The 16,443-nt window shown below is 50.8% G+C and overlaps 2 protein-coding genes across 8 annotated transcripts; one reads left to right on the top strand and one right to left on the bottom strand.

Moving 5' to 3' along the window:
• Positions 1-950: 950 nt before the first annotated feature.
• On the bottom strand, positions 951-7,010 carry TBRG1 (transforming growth factor beta regulator 1). 5 transcript variants are annotated; one of them, XM_080978127.1, is made up of 2 exons: positions 6,134-7,010; positions 951-2,658 (listed from the first exon to the last, which is right to left on the bottom strand). In XM_080978127.1, exons 1-2 carry the CDS (start codon positions 6,192-6,194, stop codon positions 1,586-1,588), a joined length of 1,134 nt encoding a protein of 377 aa, XP_080834253.1. In that variant the 5' UTR covers positions 6,195-7,010; the 3' UTR covers positions 951-1,585. The 5 variants fall into 5 exon arrangements, with proteins under 5 accessions (XP_080834253.1, XP_080834254.1, XP_080834255.1 ...); XM_080978128.1 differs by having other exon boundaries at positions 6,158-7,010; XM_080978129.1 differs by lacking the exon at positions 6,134-7,010 and adding an exon at positions 4,621-4,843.
• Positions 5,269-15,785, top strand: LOC308461320 (uncharacterized protein). Of its 3 annotated transcripts, none has more exons than XM_080978126.1 (4): positions 5,269-5,409; positions 7,028-7,116; positions 7,811-7,911; positions 10,505-15,785. In XM_080978126.1, exons 2-4 carry the CDS (start codon positions 7,028-7,030, stop codon positions 12,946-12,948), a joined length of 2,634 nt encoding a protein of 877 aa, XP_080834252.1. In that variant the 5' UTR covers positions 5,269-5,409; the 3' UTR covers positions 12,949-15,785. The 3 variants fall into 3 exon arrangements, with proteins under 3 accessions (XP_080834252.1, XP_080834250.1, XP_080834251.1); XM_080978124.1 differs by lacking the exon at positions 5,269-5,409 and adding an exon at positions 5,416-5,759; XM_080978125.1 differs by lacking the exon at positions 5,269-5,409 and adding an exon at positions 5,949-6,186.
• The last annotated feature ends 658 nt before the right edge of the window (positions 15,786-16,443 follow it).

Below are 16,443 nucleotides of genomic sequence, written 5' to 3'. Positions count from 1 at the left end.
TTCTGGTTCTGTTGCATAGAGCAGAAGTGGGAATAAGGAGTTTTGACTGGAAATGAGTAAGAGGATTGGCCATTACCCCCCTACTGGAGGCTCCCATAAATACTGGGTCATGCTTGTTTTCTCATCATGTTCCTGAATGCACTCTCTCTACACTTCCTTCAGGGGATGCTAGAGAGCAAGTGTTTGGGAGTACGTTGGCAGCTAGTACACGTCTTCAAAACTATTTGTGTATGTTGCCGAGTGTTTCCTTGTTGATGTGTGTAAATTGAGCACCTGCCTGCCTTTGTAGCTGCATGAGAGAGGTGGTGTGGATTACTCTCTGCACATGAGGCTGCTGCCCTTTTGGTATTTGTTTGGTGGCTGTGCATACAAATGTGTGATATTAACAGGTGGATGCCTGCATGCCTGCATTTTAAGCATCTCCCTGTCCCTGCAATGAGTGTATGTGAGAGTGTGGATTTCACTGGACATCTACCAGTGCCTCACTATGTGAAAATTAACTCCTTCGTCTCTTTCCAAGTACCTGTCCTTTCAGTCTCTCCGTGTTTATGTACTGTGGCTTTTACACGCTAGCTCTATGCTATACACTGTCATTTTGTGAAGAATCTACAGAATTCCCAGTACACCTGCAAAACTACAAAAAATAACCTACTACAAATAGTGGGAACATATATGTGCTCTGGTTCAGGATGGCAGTGGTTGTTTGTTTGTTTTTTGGCAGAAGCTGTGTCAGTCATTTTAGTCTGAAACTGGTTTTTGTTATTTATATAGTACGTACCATTAAAACAAAACCCACTGCTTCCTACCCTGAAAAGAGCCAGCCCTCCCAACTATTACCAAAATATGACCAAAACTGGGAGATTGTGGAGGCCAAGAAGTCCACAAGAGAGAATCCTTTAATGGAACTGTGTTCTTACATACCTGATCTCAAAGATTCCTGCAGGCAGGGGCAAAATTTCAAAAGCTTTATTACTAACAGATTTCACTGATGAGTCCTGTACACAAGCCTCTTATCATACAGGCCCAAGAAAGTAGAAGGACCTGTCACAATGCTTTGTTCAGTCGCCATCAGCTCCTCCTCCAATGCAGATGTCTCTTTGTAGAGAGTTAAGCATGCCCACATGATTCTGCCAATATTGGCCTAATTCTGCTCCAGCTCGACCCAAGGAAACCCCCAACCATTAGAGACAGTGATTTTCATTAAAGTAGAAACACCGAAAGAAGAAAATTGACAAGCAATCATTTGAAGTACTTATTTCAATAGTGTGTGTGAATGTAAATACATGGCTACTCCAGGGGAGAAATAGCCAACACAGTGCCCTCCGGGTGCTGTTAAGACTGCAATTCCCATCATGCCTGATCATTGGCCACACTAACTCAGGCCAATGTAGTCCAACCTCATCTGCAGGGCACCACATTGGCTACCCCTGTTAGGGTGTCTCCATGCAAACTGATGCCCATGAAGGATAAAAGAGACAGCACCAGCTTGTATAGAACTAGCAGTTTATGACATCTGCGCAGTTGCAGCTACTAGAAAATTCAGGTGGAATAATGGATGGCTCTGGCCTGTGGCCTCCGGCCCAATTCAGTCAGTGTCACTCTCTGGGCTTTGGGGGATGGGGGAGCCTCCTGAGGGAGCGCAGGGCAGAAAAAGTTCTGCATATCCGTTGCCGCTCGGTGGGGAAGGGGTGGCGGTGGGGAAGTCCAGGCCCACAGGCCCAGCCAGGCCTTGGCTTTGGAAGGCCTCGTAGTCAGTCCCAGGGTTTCCTGAGGGCAACCCCTCAGGAGGGGGGCCATCCGCTTGCCGACACACCTCAAAGCGCAGCCAGCGGTACCCGGTGCACTTGCGAGCTCCTGGGCAGCTCTGGATGAGGTGCTGAATGGCTGGGTGGGAGAGGCCAAAGAACTCAGCCCCTGCCGGCTCAAGCTGCACTGCTCCCACAGCCTCAAGAAGCTGAGCGTGACAGGCGTCGGGAGTGGAGCCAGCGACCACGCAGCCCGGCTCGTCCTCAGGGGCAATCTCAAAGTGTGGCCCGCCACCGCCGTCCTTGATCTGGCAGGTGTAGAGGCAGCGGTGGACCGGTCTGCGGGTGCTGGCGAAGATCCTGGTGCTGCAGTAACCGACGGGATAGATGGCCGTCTCCGTGTGGAAGCCTGGCCGGTCGGGAACAATTTCCCCCAAGCTGTAGACGGTCAGTGGGCCCAACGCAATGGGTAAAACCGGCCGCCCGGAAGGATCCAAGGGAAGCGGCGGAACCAGCCGGCGGACGCTGAGATCGGGGGCCGCCCTGCGCTTGGAGGCCCGGCCGTTCTCTTTGCCTTTGCGTTCTCGGCGGGGTTTGCGGGCAGCCGGCTCATCCGGCGAGGGCTGCGAAGCGGAAGCGACGGCCGGCAGAGGAGGCTCGTCTTCCGCCAGGGCTTGAGCTTGCAACAGGCGAGCGAGCAGGAACCGGCGCTCTTCCCGGACACGCAGGTATTTCGCCTCGAGCCTGGCAATCTCGTCGCACAGAGCTGCGTTCTCGTAAACCAGCACTTTGGCCGCACGGCGCAGGCGCCGGAATTTCAGGCGGTAACGCTCGCCTTGGTTTTTGCGTAGGGTTTTCTTCATGGCAAGGGGGGAGGGCAGGATGGAAGGGGGCTCGCTTGAGCAGAGAGAAGCTGGGGAGGAGAAAAGATTCAGGAGGCAATTCCAATATTAACACACACAAACACACAAAAATCATACAAACATTTCCAGCTCAATATTATTCCCAGGATCAGAGTGAATAACCATCTTTCATAATGCTAAAAAGGCTCAGATACACATTCAGATGAACAGTATACTCCTTGGGTGTACTGCTATCCCTAAATCCAGGCACTAGAATGTTTTTGTACCTTCAGGGGTGCCTGAAATTATGCTCAAAAGTACATAGGATCTTTTTTTCCTCTAACTGGATCTTCACCTGCACATGATGCTGAAGGCTCACTGTGGGTTCTTAGCAGCATCTGTTCAAAGAATCTCCTACAAGGAAATTGCACGAGTTTTCCATTCTGACATTTCCATCCCATTTGCTACCATTTCCCTCCAGTAGCGGTAAAATATTATGGGATTTTAAAAGGCATGACTTCCTGCCTGGTTTCTTATTTTAGATATTAAAAGCATCAAACAAAGGGCAGGCAGTTCTGTAGCAGTGGGGTAAACTGGAGTAACAGAAAATATTAAACACAACCTCCATAAAACTAGGAGTACTTAGCAAAGCTCCTCTCTGGAAAGGAAATGGAATGAGGAAGCCGTAGCCAAAGAATTTAGAAAGCTTTGATAGCAGTTTATAAAATTATGTATAGCAAGGATGGGGAACCTCCAGAGGTTGCTGAACTGTAACCATAATCTCTGGCCATTGATCACATTGGCTGAGGGCTGAAGGGAACTGGAGTGCAATATCTGGAGAGCCACACGTTTCCCAATCCTGATATATAGTGTGGATATGTGTTTTCCCACATCCCTGTTCCATATTAGACCATACTGCCCTGTGATCCTCAGATGAAGGGTGGTAAAAACAACAAGAACTCAGGGTGACTCAGTGAAATGTACTGGCAGTAGGATCACGACAGATCAGGCAAATGGCCCATCTACTCTAGCATCATGGAAGGTATTCGTCCTATACACACATCATACATGTAAAGCACATGCAACACACGTTTACAGCTCATGGCTCCCACCCCTAAGAATCCCCGGAGTTAAGGGTGCTGGGAACTGCAGCTTTGCAAGGGTAAAACTACAACTCCCGGGTTTGTTTTTTTGAGATGCCGCATGCTTTAAACGTATGGTGTGGATCTGTCGTCTAAGTTTTACCCAAGGCAGACCCAGTGAAAGTAATGGGCATGACGAAGCTAGGGCCCGTTCATTTCAACAGGCCTACTCCTGAGCAAAACTTAGTCGCCTACCATCCCTGCTCTCACAGCGGCCAGCCAGATGCAAGCCTAAAGCAATTTATGCTTGCAACTTATGCTGAATTTGGGGGTCGGTGCGACACATGCAGCGCTTTTACCAAGGAAGCCGCCGCAAATGATGCAACTGCCTGCAAACAATCGATGCTCGGCCACGGAATCCCCCCTCCTATTCCCCTCTTTCATTTGCAGCCCCCCAGCTTCTCACCCAAATGTTGCTGCTGCTGCTGCTGCCGCCTTTGCTCTCCCGGAAGCTCTGGCGGGGAGCGGAAGCTTCCCTGCGCCGCGCGCCCCGCCTGTGTAACCCTTTCCTCCCTGGACAAAAGGACAGCCTGGTTTCCAATCAGGAAGGGGCGGGGGGAGCGAGGAGGGGGTCGCCAACCTTTTGCTTCGGGCGGGGCATCAGCGGGGTAACAGTGTCAGAATGTGGACTGAAAGGTCCTGAGCGATGCTGGTCACAATGCGAAAAGCCCTCCTCGTTGCCTCCGGCGCACCTCCTGCTCCCTCTGCGGAGTGGGAGCCAGCCCTGCACTGCTGCGGCATCGCTGTCTCCCTAGGCCGGAGAAAAGCCATATCCCTACGCCTGTTAAATGGAGCCCCATCAGGAGACAAAATCTGCAACTGGATTCTCGGAAGGGGTTAGGGAGGGAAGCCAGAATTCCGGCTGAGAAGGAAGTGGGGAGTCTTATTTACCAAGGCGGGTGGTACCAGGTTCAAGTCCTGGCATCTCAGGTACTGCTGGGAGAGGCCCCTGCCTGAAACCCTGGAGAGCTCCCGCAATCCGTGTAGACAGTATTGAGCGAGATGGACCAATGGCCTGATGCACTTTTCCATTTTTGCCCTATGAGGTGTGCAACATGCTAACAAACACTGCCTTGTTTCATGTTAAATGTCACCAGAGCTGGGGAGAAATGGCCGTACAAATCCACCTCAAAATCCTCTTCTTCTAAATTTCGTGCCAGATATGTTACTATTTTTTCCTACATCCTAACATTGACTTTCAGCGACATCTGATGGTATCTGATATTTGACATCCAATATTAGATAGGTAAAGCGGACCGTGAGACTTCTGAGTGCGTGTAAACCACCTAAGCTAATGCCCTCCAGAACACCGTGTGGAAGTAAATTCCGGAATTAAATTTTTAAAAGGTTGCTTAGGGCCTCTGCACGTGTTCAAAGACAATTTCGCCTTGACTTCACATCCTTTGTGGGCACTATGTCCTTGCTGTCACTGAAAGCATACGAAAGCATATTCGGGGTGGCGCCTATTAAGCAATTGCCACTCCTTTCCTAATACACAGTGTCTTCGGGGCAATTTATTTTTCTAACACTTTCCCCACTGGGGAATGCCAAGTTGGTTTCCCCCCGTTGTCCTCTATTCTCGTGGGACTAATGAAACAGTATTTCTGCCCTACAGACATAATCTGATCCAGCCAGGCTGGCTGGCTGACAACGCGTGGGTGAAGAAATGAATTACCCAAGGTCATTTTACTACAAGGCGCGCCACGACTCATCCACGGAGCCCTTCGGCTTTTGCCATGGGGTTTGGGGCGGCGAGTGTGATTCCAGCCCTGACAACCGCCCCCCCCCATCAGCTCTCGTCCCTGCCTGGGGGGAGATGTGGGGGGAGGTCGGAAGGCGGCACACGCGAGATCTCCGGTCTCTACTGGCTGCTAGTGCTCCTGGTGCGCCGGAGAAGGGAAGGGGGGAGCGGAGCCAAGCGGGAGGGCCAGGCGGGCAGGAGGAGGCGGAGCTGGGCCTGGCGGTGGTGCATTGTCTGCCGGGCTTAACCCCTCGCGTGCTGCGAGCCGTGCAGGGGGGCTATGGAGACGGTAAGGGGTGGCAGCGCAGGGCGGGCGAGGGGCTGGGGAGGAAAGGGGGAGCCTTCGCCGGAAGGCACCCGGCTGCGCACAGTACCAAGGGACCTTGGGGAAGGCCAGGCCGTACGCTGCCCCGGGAGCGGGAGAAGGGACAAAGATCCTGGCAAGGGGGGGGCCTGGCAACGAGGCTCAGGTCTCCAGGCCCGGGCATCGGGCAAGGGGGCCCTCGCGGAAGGCGCGCCCCGAAGCTGCTGCGCTTGTGCGCTCTGGCCGGGGCTGCGAGATGTTGGGTTTATGGAGAGCGCGCTCCCTCTGCCCCGGCATGCGGAGATGAGGGAGCCCAGCGAAAAGCAAGAATTTGGGAGGTACAAGGAGGCTACGGAGACCTCGAGATTCCTGTAGGGAAGGACCTGCGGTTCCGAGGTGCGAAGAGGAAGGTGTAAGCATGTGGCCCCGATCCTTCCCAAGCGCGATCCTTTGCAGAGAGGGGGCCGCTCCCTTTAGGCCCCGAGCGGACCTGCGGGATGTGCGTGTCCCTGGGGCATGCGCGTGGCACCGTAAACCTAAGCGGGCTCAGTTTTCCTTCCCAGCTTCGGTTCCGCCACAAGATTTCCCCTGGGTCACGCCATACATTCAGAACACTCCAATGCCACCTTAGCAGTCCTGGAGAATCCTGGGAACTGTAGTTTGTCGAGGGGGCTGGAACATGTAGTTCTGCGGGGCCAGCAGCCTTGACAAACTACAGTTCCCATGATTCTTTTTTTTTGGGGTGGGTGGGAGCCCAAAAAAGAGTGATACAAGAGCAGTTTCAAGGTATGGTGCAGGAGTGGCCTTGGTATGACAAAGAGTCTAACTTGGAGACTTGTATTTTTCTAGATGTGATTTACATTGTTTTATCTTACCCTCTGCATACATGCGTCATTCTCACAACAACCCTGAAGGGCGAGCTCTGATTCGCCTTTATGCCAAGCTACAATTCCCAGGATTTTTTGTGGGAGAAGCCGTGACTTTTAACAGTGGTATAAGGCTGCTTTAAAGTTATGGTGTGGGTGCTAAATGCCTTCCTGCTGGCTTGCCCTTTCCTCTCTCATCCCTGTGTCTGTAAGTGTCAGAGAGGGAGAGAGGGATGCAGCTTCTACAGCCCAATAGCACCAGACCTCTACAGGAGGACCCCTTTACTACCTTATCTGGCAAAATCTTTATCCAGGCCAGAGCTAGCAGTGTGGGAGCCTCACCCAGGTTTGTCCCCATCTACTGACACGCTCTTCTCTCCCATGCAGATGGAATCGGTACCCTACCCAGGCTTCCCAGTGGATGCTGAAAACAATGGACCCTTTCCTCTGGAGGAGGACGATCCCAGCGTCCCAAAGTACAATCCGCTTTCTTTCTCCTTTTCCTTTCCTTACCTTTATAAACCCAATGAGGGCTGCTCAATTCTTTGCCCATTTACCTGGGAGTGAGTGAACTCAGCTGGGTCTTTCTTCTGGGGAAACATGTGCAAGACCAGGCTGTGTGACACTTAACAGTCCTGGGGTTGCATATGCTCTGATGTCCATGTGGCACTTGAGACTTCGGTGTGGCACTTTTGCAATAACTCTGGTCTTGGCAGGTGGTGGTGGTGGTTGTAGAACTGCGTGCCCAAGGAAGATTAGCCTCTCCCAATTCCCTGGGCACCTCCCCTCATTCCACAAACATGGGGCCACCACCGAAAAGGCTCCGTCATGGGCCACCATCAACCAGGCAGGGCCCTGTGAAGACACCACCACTAAGGCCTCGCCTGCCGATTGCAGTGTTTGGGGTGGTTGATCTAGGCATCATTTGTGCAATGCAGAAAGGAGAGTAACTTGGGAGAAAATGACAAGTGTTCTTCTGGTCAATGTAGGTCTTTGATTCACAGGCTCAGGGAACCCACATTTCAGTGTGAACATCCACTTTGTGAAAAAAACTAAAGGACTTTTGGGCCACCCCAACCCTTGGGATTTTTATGTATTTTTAATGGGCATGTGAGATTTGTGTGAGGAAGGTTCTGTAAGGTTGCCCTGTCTAAATGGCTTGTCCTTTAGGTTCGCAGTCGTCAAACCACATTTCCCCTGGATGGAGCACGGGGAGGAGATGCAGCTACCAGAGCCGGGAGAGAGGCAGGAGCTGACGGTGGTCAACGCAGGTAAGGAGCAATGGCTTGCTTGCACGGAGGGGACAATGCGGTCTAGCGGTTAGAACTTTGGACTTTGGGGAAATCAAGTTCTACATCCCCACATGGCCAGGACGCTCACGGGGGTGACTTTGGGCTGGGTGGTCTTAGGCCTGCGATGATTTTGTTATACAGGTGAAACTCAAAAAAATAGAATATTGTGGAAAAGTTCATTTATTTCAGTAATTCAACTTAAAAGGTGAAACTAATATATGAGATAGACTCATGACATGCAAAGCGAGATATGTCAAGCCTTTATTTGTTACAATTATGATGTTTATGGTGTACAGCTGATGAAAGCCCCAAATTAACAATCTCAGAAAATTAGAATATTAAATGAAATCAGCAAAACAAGGACTGCAAATAGAGCAATATTGCACCTCTGAGAAGTAGAAGCATGCACATGTACTCAGTACTTGGTTTGGGCCCCTTTTGCATCAATTACTGCCTCAATGTGGCGTGGCATGGATGCTATCAGCTTGTGGCACTGCTGAGGTGTTATGGAAGACCAGGAAGCTTCAGTAGCAGCCTTCAGCTCTTCTTTTTTTTTTTTTTTTTGTTTAATATTTTTATTAAGGATTTTCTTGTTTTACAGAAGTAAGTGTAATGCCTCGTATTTTTTTTCCATGTAACATTTTTACAAATCCATTTCATTTGTTGAGGCATTAGGGGGAGAAGAAAAAAGAAAGAAAGAAAGGAAAAAGAAAGGGGGAGTGGGGGGAGGGAAGATGGATGGGGGTGGGGTCGGGTGGCGATGTTTCTATTATGCTTAATGTATGTAGAGTTTGGTGTCAGCGTTACTTGTGTTCCTTTGGTGGTGAGAGAGGTTGGGGTTGGCCTAGGGTGTGATTGGCTGTGGTGATCTTTGTTTTCGTGTGTGAGTGAGGTGGGCGGGTGTTTTGGATCAGGTTAGCCATATTGATTTGTATGCTGTTGGTGGATTATTGTCATTGTCTTGTTGGGCTGTGTATGTGATAAAGGGGAGCCATACCAGGGAGCCTTCAGCTCTTCTACATTGCTCGGTCTCATGTCTCTCATCTTTCTCTTGGCAATGCCCCATAGATTCTCTATGGGGTTCAGGTCAGGTGGGTTTGCTGACCAATCAAGCACAGTAATCCCATGGGCATTGAACCAGGTTTTGATACTTTTGGCAGTGTAGGCAGGTGACAAAGTCCTATTGGAAAATGAAATCAGCATCCCCATAAAGCTTGTCTGCGGAAGGAAGCATGAAGTGCTCCAAAATCTCTTGGTAGATGGCTGCATTGACCCTGACTTAATGAAGCACAGTGGACCAACACCAGCTGATGACATGGCTCCCCAAATCAACACAGACTGTGGAAACTTCACATTGGACTTCAAGCATCTGGCATTGTGTGCCTCCCTATTCTTCCTCCAGACTCTGGGTCCTTCGTTTCCAAGTGAGATGCAAAAGCTGCTCTCATCTCATCTAATCCACCAACAGCATACAAATCAATATGGCTAACCTGATCCAAAACACCCACCCACCTCACTCACACACGAAAACAAAGATCACCACAGCCAATCACACCCTAGGCCAACCCCAACCTCTCTCACCACCAAAGGAACACAAGTAACGCTGACACCAAACTCTACATACATTAAGCAGAATAGAAACATCGCCACCCGACCCCACCCCCATCCATCTTCCCTCCCCCCACTCCCCCTTTCTTTTTCCTTTCTTTCTTTTTTTTTTCTTCTCCCCCTAGTGCCTCAACAAATGAAATGGATTTGTAAAAATGTTACATGGGAAAAAAAATACGAGGCATTACACTTACTTCTGTAAAACAAGAAAATCCTTAATAAAAATATTAAACAAAAAAAAAAAAAAGAAGAGCTGAAGGCTGCTACTGAAGCTTCCTGGTCTTCCATAACACCTCAGCAGTGCCACAAGCTGATAGCATCCATGCCACGCCACATTGAGGCAGTAATTGATGCAAAAGGGGCCCAAACCAAGTACTGAGTACATGTGCATGCTTCTACTTCTCAGAGGTGCAATATTGCTCTATTTGCAGTCCTTGTTTTGCTGATTTCATTTAATATTCTAATTTTCTGAGATTGTTAATTTGGGGCTTTCATCAGCTGTACACCATAAACATCATAATTGTAACAAATAAAGGCTTGACATATCTTGCTTTGCATGTCATGAGTCTATCTCATATATTAGTTTCACCTTTTGTGAGGGTCTGTGAGGGTCGCGTTTTTGCTAATAAAGAATTGTGTGACAACAACAACAACAACAATTTATTTATACCCTGTCCATCTGACTGGGTTTCCCCAGCCACTGTGGGTGGCTCCCAACAGAGTATTAAAAACACAATAAAACATCAAACATAAAAACTTCCCTAAACAGGGCTGCCTTCAGGTGTCTTCTAAAAATCAGATTTATTTCCTTGACACCTGAAGGGAGGGCTTTCCACAGGGAGGGCGCCACTACTGAGAAGCCCCCTTTGCCTGGTTCCCTGTAGCCTCACTTGCCTACACACTCCTGTGACAATAGGCCTGATCCAGCACAGCACTTCTTCACGATCTTCCTTTCTCCCACCAGGTTCTGACACACCAAGTGAGGAAGAGGAGGAAGTGGTGGAAGGTGCTGAGGAGCAAGGGGCCTCGACTTGCCTGGAGAGTTGGGACTGGGGCCAATCAGCAAAAGGAGAGAAGGACGCGGAGGCCTCTGTCACCATAGACCCTCGGCCGTTCCGCTGCTCGGAGTGTGGCAAGGGCTTTGCCCAGAGCTCAAACCTGGTGAAGCACCAGAGGATCCACACCGGGGAGCGCCCGTTCCGGTGCCCCGAATGCGGCCGCGGCTTCAGCTGGAGCTCCTCACTGGCGGAGCACCTCAAGGCGCACGGCGGGCGCCGCCCCCACGCCTGCGGCGAGTGCGGGAAGCGCTTTGCCCGGGGCTCTACGCTCGCGGAGCACCAGCGGGTGCACACGGGGGAGAAGCCTTTCCGGTGCCACCAGTGCGGGGCCCGTTTCTCACAGAGCTCCACCCTGGCGCACCACTTGCGCACACACTCGGGCGAGCGCCCCCACGCCTGCCCTGACTGCGGGAAGCGGTTCGGGCGCAAGTCCACCCTCGTCACTCACCTGCGGACCCACACCGGCGAAAAGCCCTACCTGTGCAGGGAGTGCGGCCGCTGCTTCGGCGTCAGCTCTGACCTGGCCAAGCACGTGCGCAACCATCGCACCAACGGCAGTGGCTGGGGGAATGCCGCTGCAGAAGTGCCCTGCCCTACTCCGCTGCCAGCTGCAGATCGGGGCAGGCAGCAAAATGAATATGCTTCGCTTGAGGGCTCAGATGCAGGTGGGCAGCAAAATGACCGTGCAGAGGAGGAGGAAGAGGAGGAAGAGAAAACCTTTATGTGCTCTGAGTGTGGGGAAGGCTTCGGGCAGAGTTCTGAGCTGACCCAGCATCAAAAGATCCATCTGAGTGAAGTTGCGCACTGCTGCCATCGGTGTGGAGAAACCTTCCCTGACCAGTCAGAACTAGGTGCCCACGTGGCAAGTCACAGTGTGGAAGAGAAGCCACACAAATGCTCTGACTGTTATGCTTGCTTCTCTGAAAACTCTGCCCTCCAGATACATCAGAGACTACACCTTGGAGAGTTATCCCACTTCTGCCACCAAGGAGGAGAGAACTTCCTTGATAGCTCTGATTTGGAGGAGCCCCACAGCACCCACAATGGGAAGCAGAATCCCTTTGAGTGTCCGGAGTGTGGGGCCCACTTTGCCGAGGCCACTGCTTTGGCCGCACACCAGACAACCCACCTGGATGTGGAATCGTTTCCCTGCCCCCAGTGTGGGAAAACCTTCCTTGATCGTGATGAGTTGGCCCTTCACCAAGTGAGCCATGCTGGCAAAGGAGATGAGGAGGCAGAAGAGAAGCCTTATAAATGTACCATCTGCAGCACTTGCTTCCCGGACAGCAGTGATCTCCTGGCGCATAAAGTGAGCCATGGGGCGGATGGAAGATTCCACTCCTGCCACCAGTGTGGCGAAACGTTTCCTAGTGACTCGGAGCTTGCCATTCACCAGCTGAGCCACACGACAGAGGCTGCCTTAGACAAGCTGTACTCCTGCGCCGTGTGCGGCAAGTCCTTTGCGCTATTTGCCACGCTGGCGGCGCACGAGCGCACCCACATGTCAGACGACGATGCCTACCGGTGCCCGACGTGCGGCGAACGTTTTCCGGACAGCGGCAAGCTGGGGAGGCACCAGCGTCGCCACTTGGGCGAGGAGAGGCCTTTCCGGTGCCCGGCGTGCGGCAAGGGCTTTGTGTTGCTTTCGGGGCTGCGGCAGCACCAACGCGACCCTCCGGCCCGGTGTCCTCAGTGCGGCGAGACCTTCGTGTGGCGCTGCCGACTCACCGAGCACTGCCGCAGCTGCCACCCGGCGGAGCGCCCCTACAAATGCCCCGATTGCGGCAAGGGCTTTGCCCAGAGCTCAAAGCTCCTGCGCCACCAGGTGACGCACACCGGCGAGAAGCCGTTCAAGTGCCCCGACTGCGGCAAAATCTTTAGCCAAAGCTCCAACTTGGCGGAGCACCGCCGCACGCACGCCCCGGGCAAGGCGCACTGCTGCGCGATCTGCGGCAAGGCTTTCACCCTGGGCTCCTACCTAGCCAAGCACCAGGCCACGCACACGGGCGCCCGCCCTTTCCGGTGCACTGAGTGCGGCAAGGGCTTCCGGCAGAGCTCCAACCTCATCCAGCACCAGCGGACGCACACTGGCGAGAGGCCCTACGCCTGCGCCTCCTGCGGCAAATCCTTCACCCAGAACTCGCACCTGGTCAAGCACCGGCGAGTTCATACAGCCGAGAGGCCGTACCGCTGCCCCGTCTGCGGCAAGAGCTTCCGGCAGCGCGGCAACCTGGCTGAGCACCAACACCAGCACGCCGGCACCCGCCCGTACGTCTGTGGCGCCTGCGGGAAGTCATTCCGGTGGAGCTCTGCTTTTTCCAAACACCAGCGTACTCACCTTGCTCCCTGACCCTGTGAGGAAGGGGAGGGGGGGAAGCAAGAAGTCCTTCCCCCATATTGGGCCTTCTCCGAGCACCAACGGACCTTTCTTCCTTTCTCTCAGTTTCCTACATCTAAACAGGAGATCCCTTTCTAAGAATACAGACCAGTGGACTTGGGCTGTGCCCTGATTCTGATCTTTCATCTTAAACTTTGCCCCTTCAATCTGACGCTGAGTATAGCCTTCTGCATCCTGACTCTGAGGCCTGGCCTTCACGCAAACAGGAAACGGATTTTGAAACTCTAATGGTTCTGACAGAATCACCCTTTGCAAACTGATGGCCCTGCAACTTCAATTTCCGTCCCCTTCTCTAAAATCTAAAATGGTCTTCGTGCTGTTTCTGGGATTTTTCCCAAGGGAGCAAACCTCATAGATTCTTGTCTCGTTCTCTGAGCGTCACTAATCTTTGTCGTCATGCCCTGGTTAATTTTCTAATTTCTAATTTCAGACTTCTGATTCTTATCTTTAAATTTCAGCGATCTGAATTCAGTCCCTGACTGAATTATGTAACACCTGAGACTTTATATTTAGCCTGTGTGAGACTCCCATTTCAAAGCCTGAAATTCTAACCAGCAAGTCCTCAACTTCATCCTTGAGCCAGTCTTGTTTCCCAGATGTTAAGGAGACCCCAACGGAGAAGTGACAGACATTGAAGCTGGCCATTGTCCTCTGAACTTGAACTCAGGGCTTCAGGCCTTACTTTGTTCCCAGCAGGAGCCTGTCAAATGTACCATGGTCTTCTGTCCATGGACAGCATGAGCTTGTTGAGAGGGGCGGGGGCAGTGATAGTCAAAACTATATTTTGTAAAATTGGGAAAACATTTGAGAAAGTTTGTTTATTTTTCTGTTACATTTATTCTGCTGTCCCTCCAAGAAACTCAGGACAGGTCTTTTGGGCGTTAGTTACCGCCCTTTTATCTTCCCTATTGTCCTGTGAGATGGTTTGAGCTGTTTCCTCCCTCAAAGTTACTAAAAACAGCTTTGTGGCCCAGGTCTCTGGGCGAGTGGGAGCATTTCTGCCCTCATGGAAGCTTTCTTGGAAGAGGACGGCCTGGCCTTTCTGTTCTTGCATCATTATCCCCTCTATTCTGAGGTCACATTCACACCATACATTTAAAGTACCCTGATACCACTTTAAACAGTCATGGCTTCCCCCAAAGGATTCTGGGAGCTGCAGTTTGTGAAGGGTGCCGAGGGCTGTTTGGAAACCCCTGTACCCTTCAAAGAGCTACAGAATTCCCTGTGAAGAAGGATCAGTCGTTAAATGACATCTGGCGGCCATTTTGTGTGAGTGGCCGGTCCAACTGAGGAAGCAAGATCCGTGCCAGCAATGGGGAACCTGTGGCCTTCCAGATGTTGCTGGAGTCCAGCTCCCCACAGCCCTGGGGGACATAGCTGTCAGGGATGATGGGAGTTGTAGTCCAGCAACATACTGAGGGCCGCAAGTTCCCCATTCCCAGTCTAAACCATTAAGGGCAACGAGTGAAAGGAAGGAAGGAAAGTGTAAATATAGCTAGTTTGCATGATGTTTAAACAAACAGGAAAAGCAAATCTCTTCCCACAAAGGGGCAAAATGTCACCTCCTCTTAGTTTCTTTACTTTCTGTTCCTTTCAGGCCAAATGGAACTATTGCATTCGACTCACATCTTGAACAGGGGGTTGTGGAGGAAATGAATGAGGCTGACGCGTGGCATATTTTCTTTATTGCCTTTAAAAGAAACTGCTGTTTGGGGAGGGACTCGTCTGGGTCAGGATATTGGAGATGGGGTAGGGAAAGAAAATTCTTCCTGGGCAAGAGTTTTAAAAGCGTTCTTTGGGGAAAAAAATATATAAAGGACTGTATTGTGCTGGGTATCTGCTCCCACGCCCCTTATTAAAAACTAATGGGCTTTAGTCAAAAGGAGTCTTTCCCACAAGTGGAACTCCCTTTTAATGACTCCCCCCCCCCAAAAAAAGCCCAAATGAAACCCCTCCGAGATTCATTTATTTTTTATTAACAGAGTGGAAAGTTTCTTAGAAATGAAGTTAGATGGAAATGCTAATATTTGTCATAGGGATATACCTATCATAAAAGACAGGAGAGAGAGGATATCGGTGACGCCCCATTGCAATTCACGTGTTTATTCAGAAATGAGCCCCGCAGTGTTCAATGCAGGTGAGCTGGGTCCCACCCAACATTGTGGGTGACTAGGAGGTAGTGTCTTATATGGGTGCCAGAGGGCCAGGCTGTGGCAGAAGTAGGGAGCCTGTGGCCTTCCAGATTTTGTGAGACTACAGTTCCCATCATTGTAGCCATTGGCCATGCTAGCTGGGGCTGATGGGAACTGGAGTACAGCATCATCTGGAAGGCAACAGGTTCTCCATCTCTGGCCTGTGCTAAGGCACAAAATAGTAGCATTTTGAGCTTCTCTGTTTGTAGACAAACTCAAGTCAGACCACTGATCCATCTAGCCAGCCAGTATTATTTACCAACAGGAAATGGCAGTGGCTGGTCTGTATGGTCCTTTCCCAGCCTGGCTTCCTTAGGTCCATTTTGAGATACCAGGGACCGTTCATCTGCTGAAGCCTCTGCTTAACCTCTGAGCAAAGGGTCTTCTCCCATTTTATGCTTCAGTTAATGGTTCGGTGCTACTTGGCTTGTATGCGCATGGTCTTCCATGATTACAAAAGGCGTAGTCAGATCCATGTGCCCTTCTGTGATGATTTAAAAAGAAATGATAATAATTCTGCTCCAAGGTGACGAAATTCCGCAATGACAAAAAGATGGATTCTGCAACCTGAATAAAATTATGCAAATATGCATGGTTTATCTTTGTTTTTTGATTCATTTGTTTTGCTGGTGATGCTTGGAACAGGGCAGAGCAAGGAGGAGCACTGAACTCCACCCTCACCCCCACCCCGCTATAGATCTTATGCAGCAACTGTTTGCGCTGCTGAGATTCACCACCCACAGGATTAAATGTATCTGTAGAAACACAAGAAACTTGGTTGTTGGGTGGGTGGGTAGAATTAGCCGTGGCCAATCTCATTCTGCAGCTTTTTTCTGCTGTTGTGTAATTGCAACATATACGCCGCCTGATTATAAGGGTATGTTGTTTTTAGTAAATACAGATTGGGTTGTAAGCAGGTTTGAACCACAGACCTAACAACAGCTTGCCAGGGATATAACAGTTAAAGATTCTGCTCTACACTGTCAGACACTATCAGATTTCAGCTGGTGGGCTAGGAGGAAGGAGAAGTTATTTTCCCCTTTAGCTCCTCCGAAACTGGAGAAGTGCAGTCCAGCCACAGGAGAGATGGGCATCCTTCAAATATGGAGTACTGCAGCAGAGCCGGCAGTAGTCACGGTTGGGATTGTTACGTCTTCAACAGGTACATGAATGCATGTTCAGTAAAGTGAGCAAGCACTTGACTCAAAAGTTGTTTTTTTAAAAAATGCAACAAATAGTGTGGATATGGCACTGT

The sequence above is a fragment of the Podarcis pityusensis genome (genome assembly GCF_964106645.2).
Source record: "Podarcis pityusensis genome assembly, chromosome: 13".
Taxonomy (NCBI): Eukaryota; Metazoa; Chordata; class Lepidosauria; order Squamata; family Lacertidae; genus Podarcis; species Podarcis pityusensis.
The sequence above is the reverse complement of the archived record's forward strand: the minus strand, read 5'-3'. Positions and strand labels throughout refer to the sequence as shown.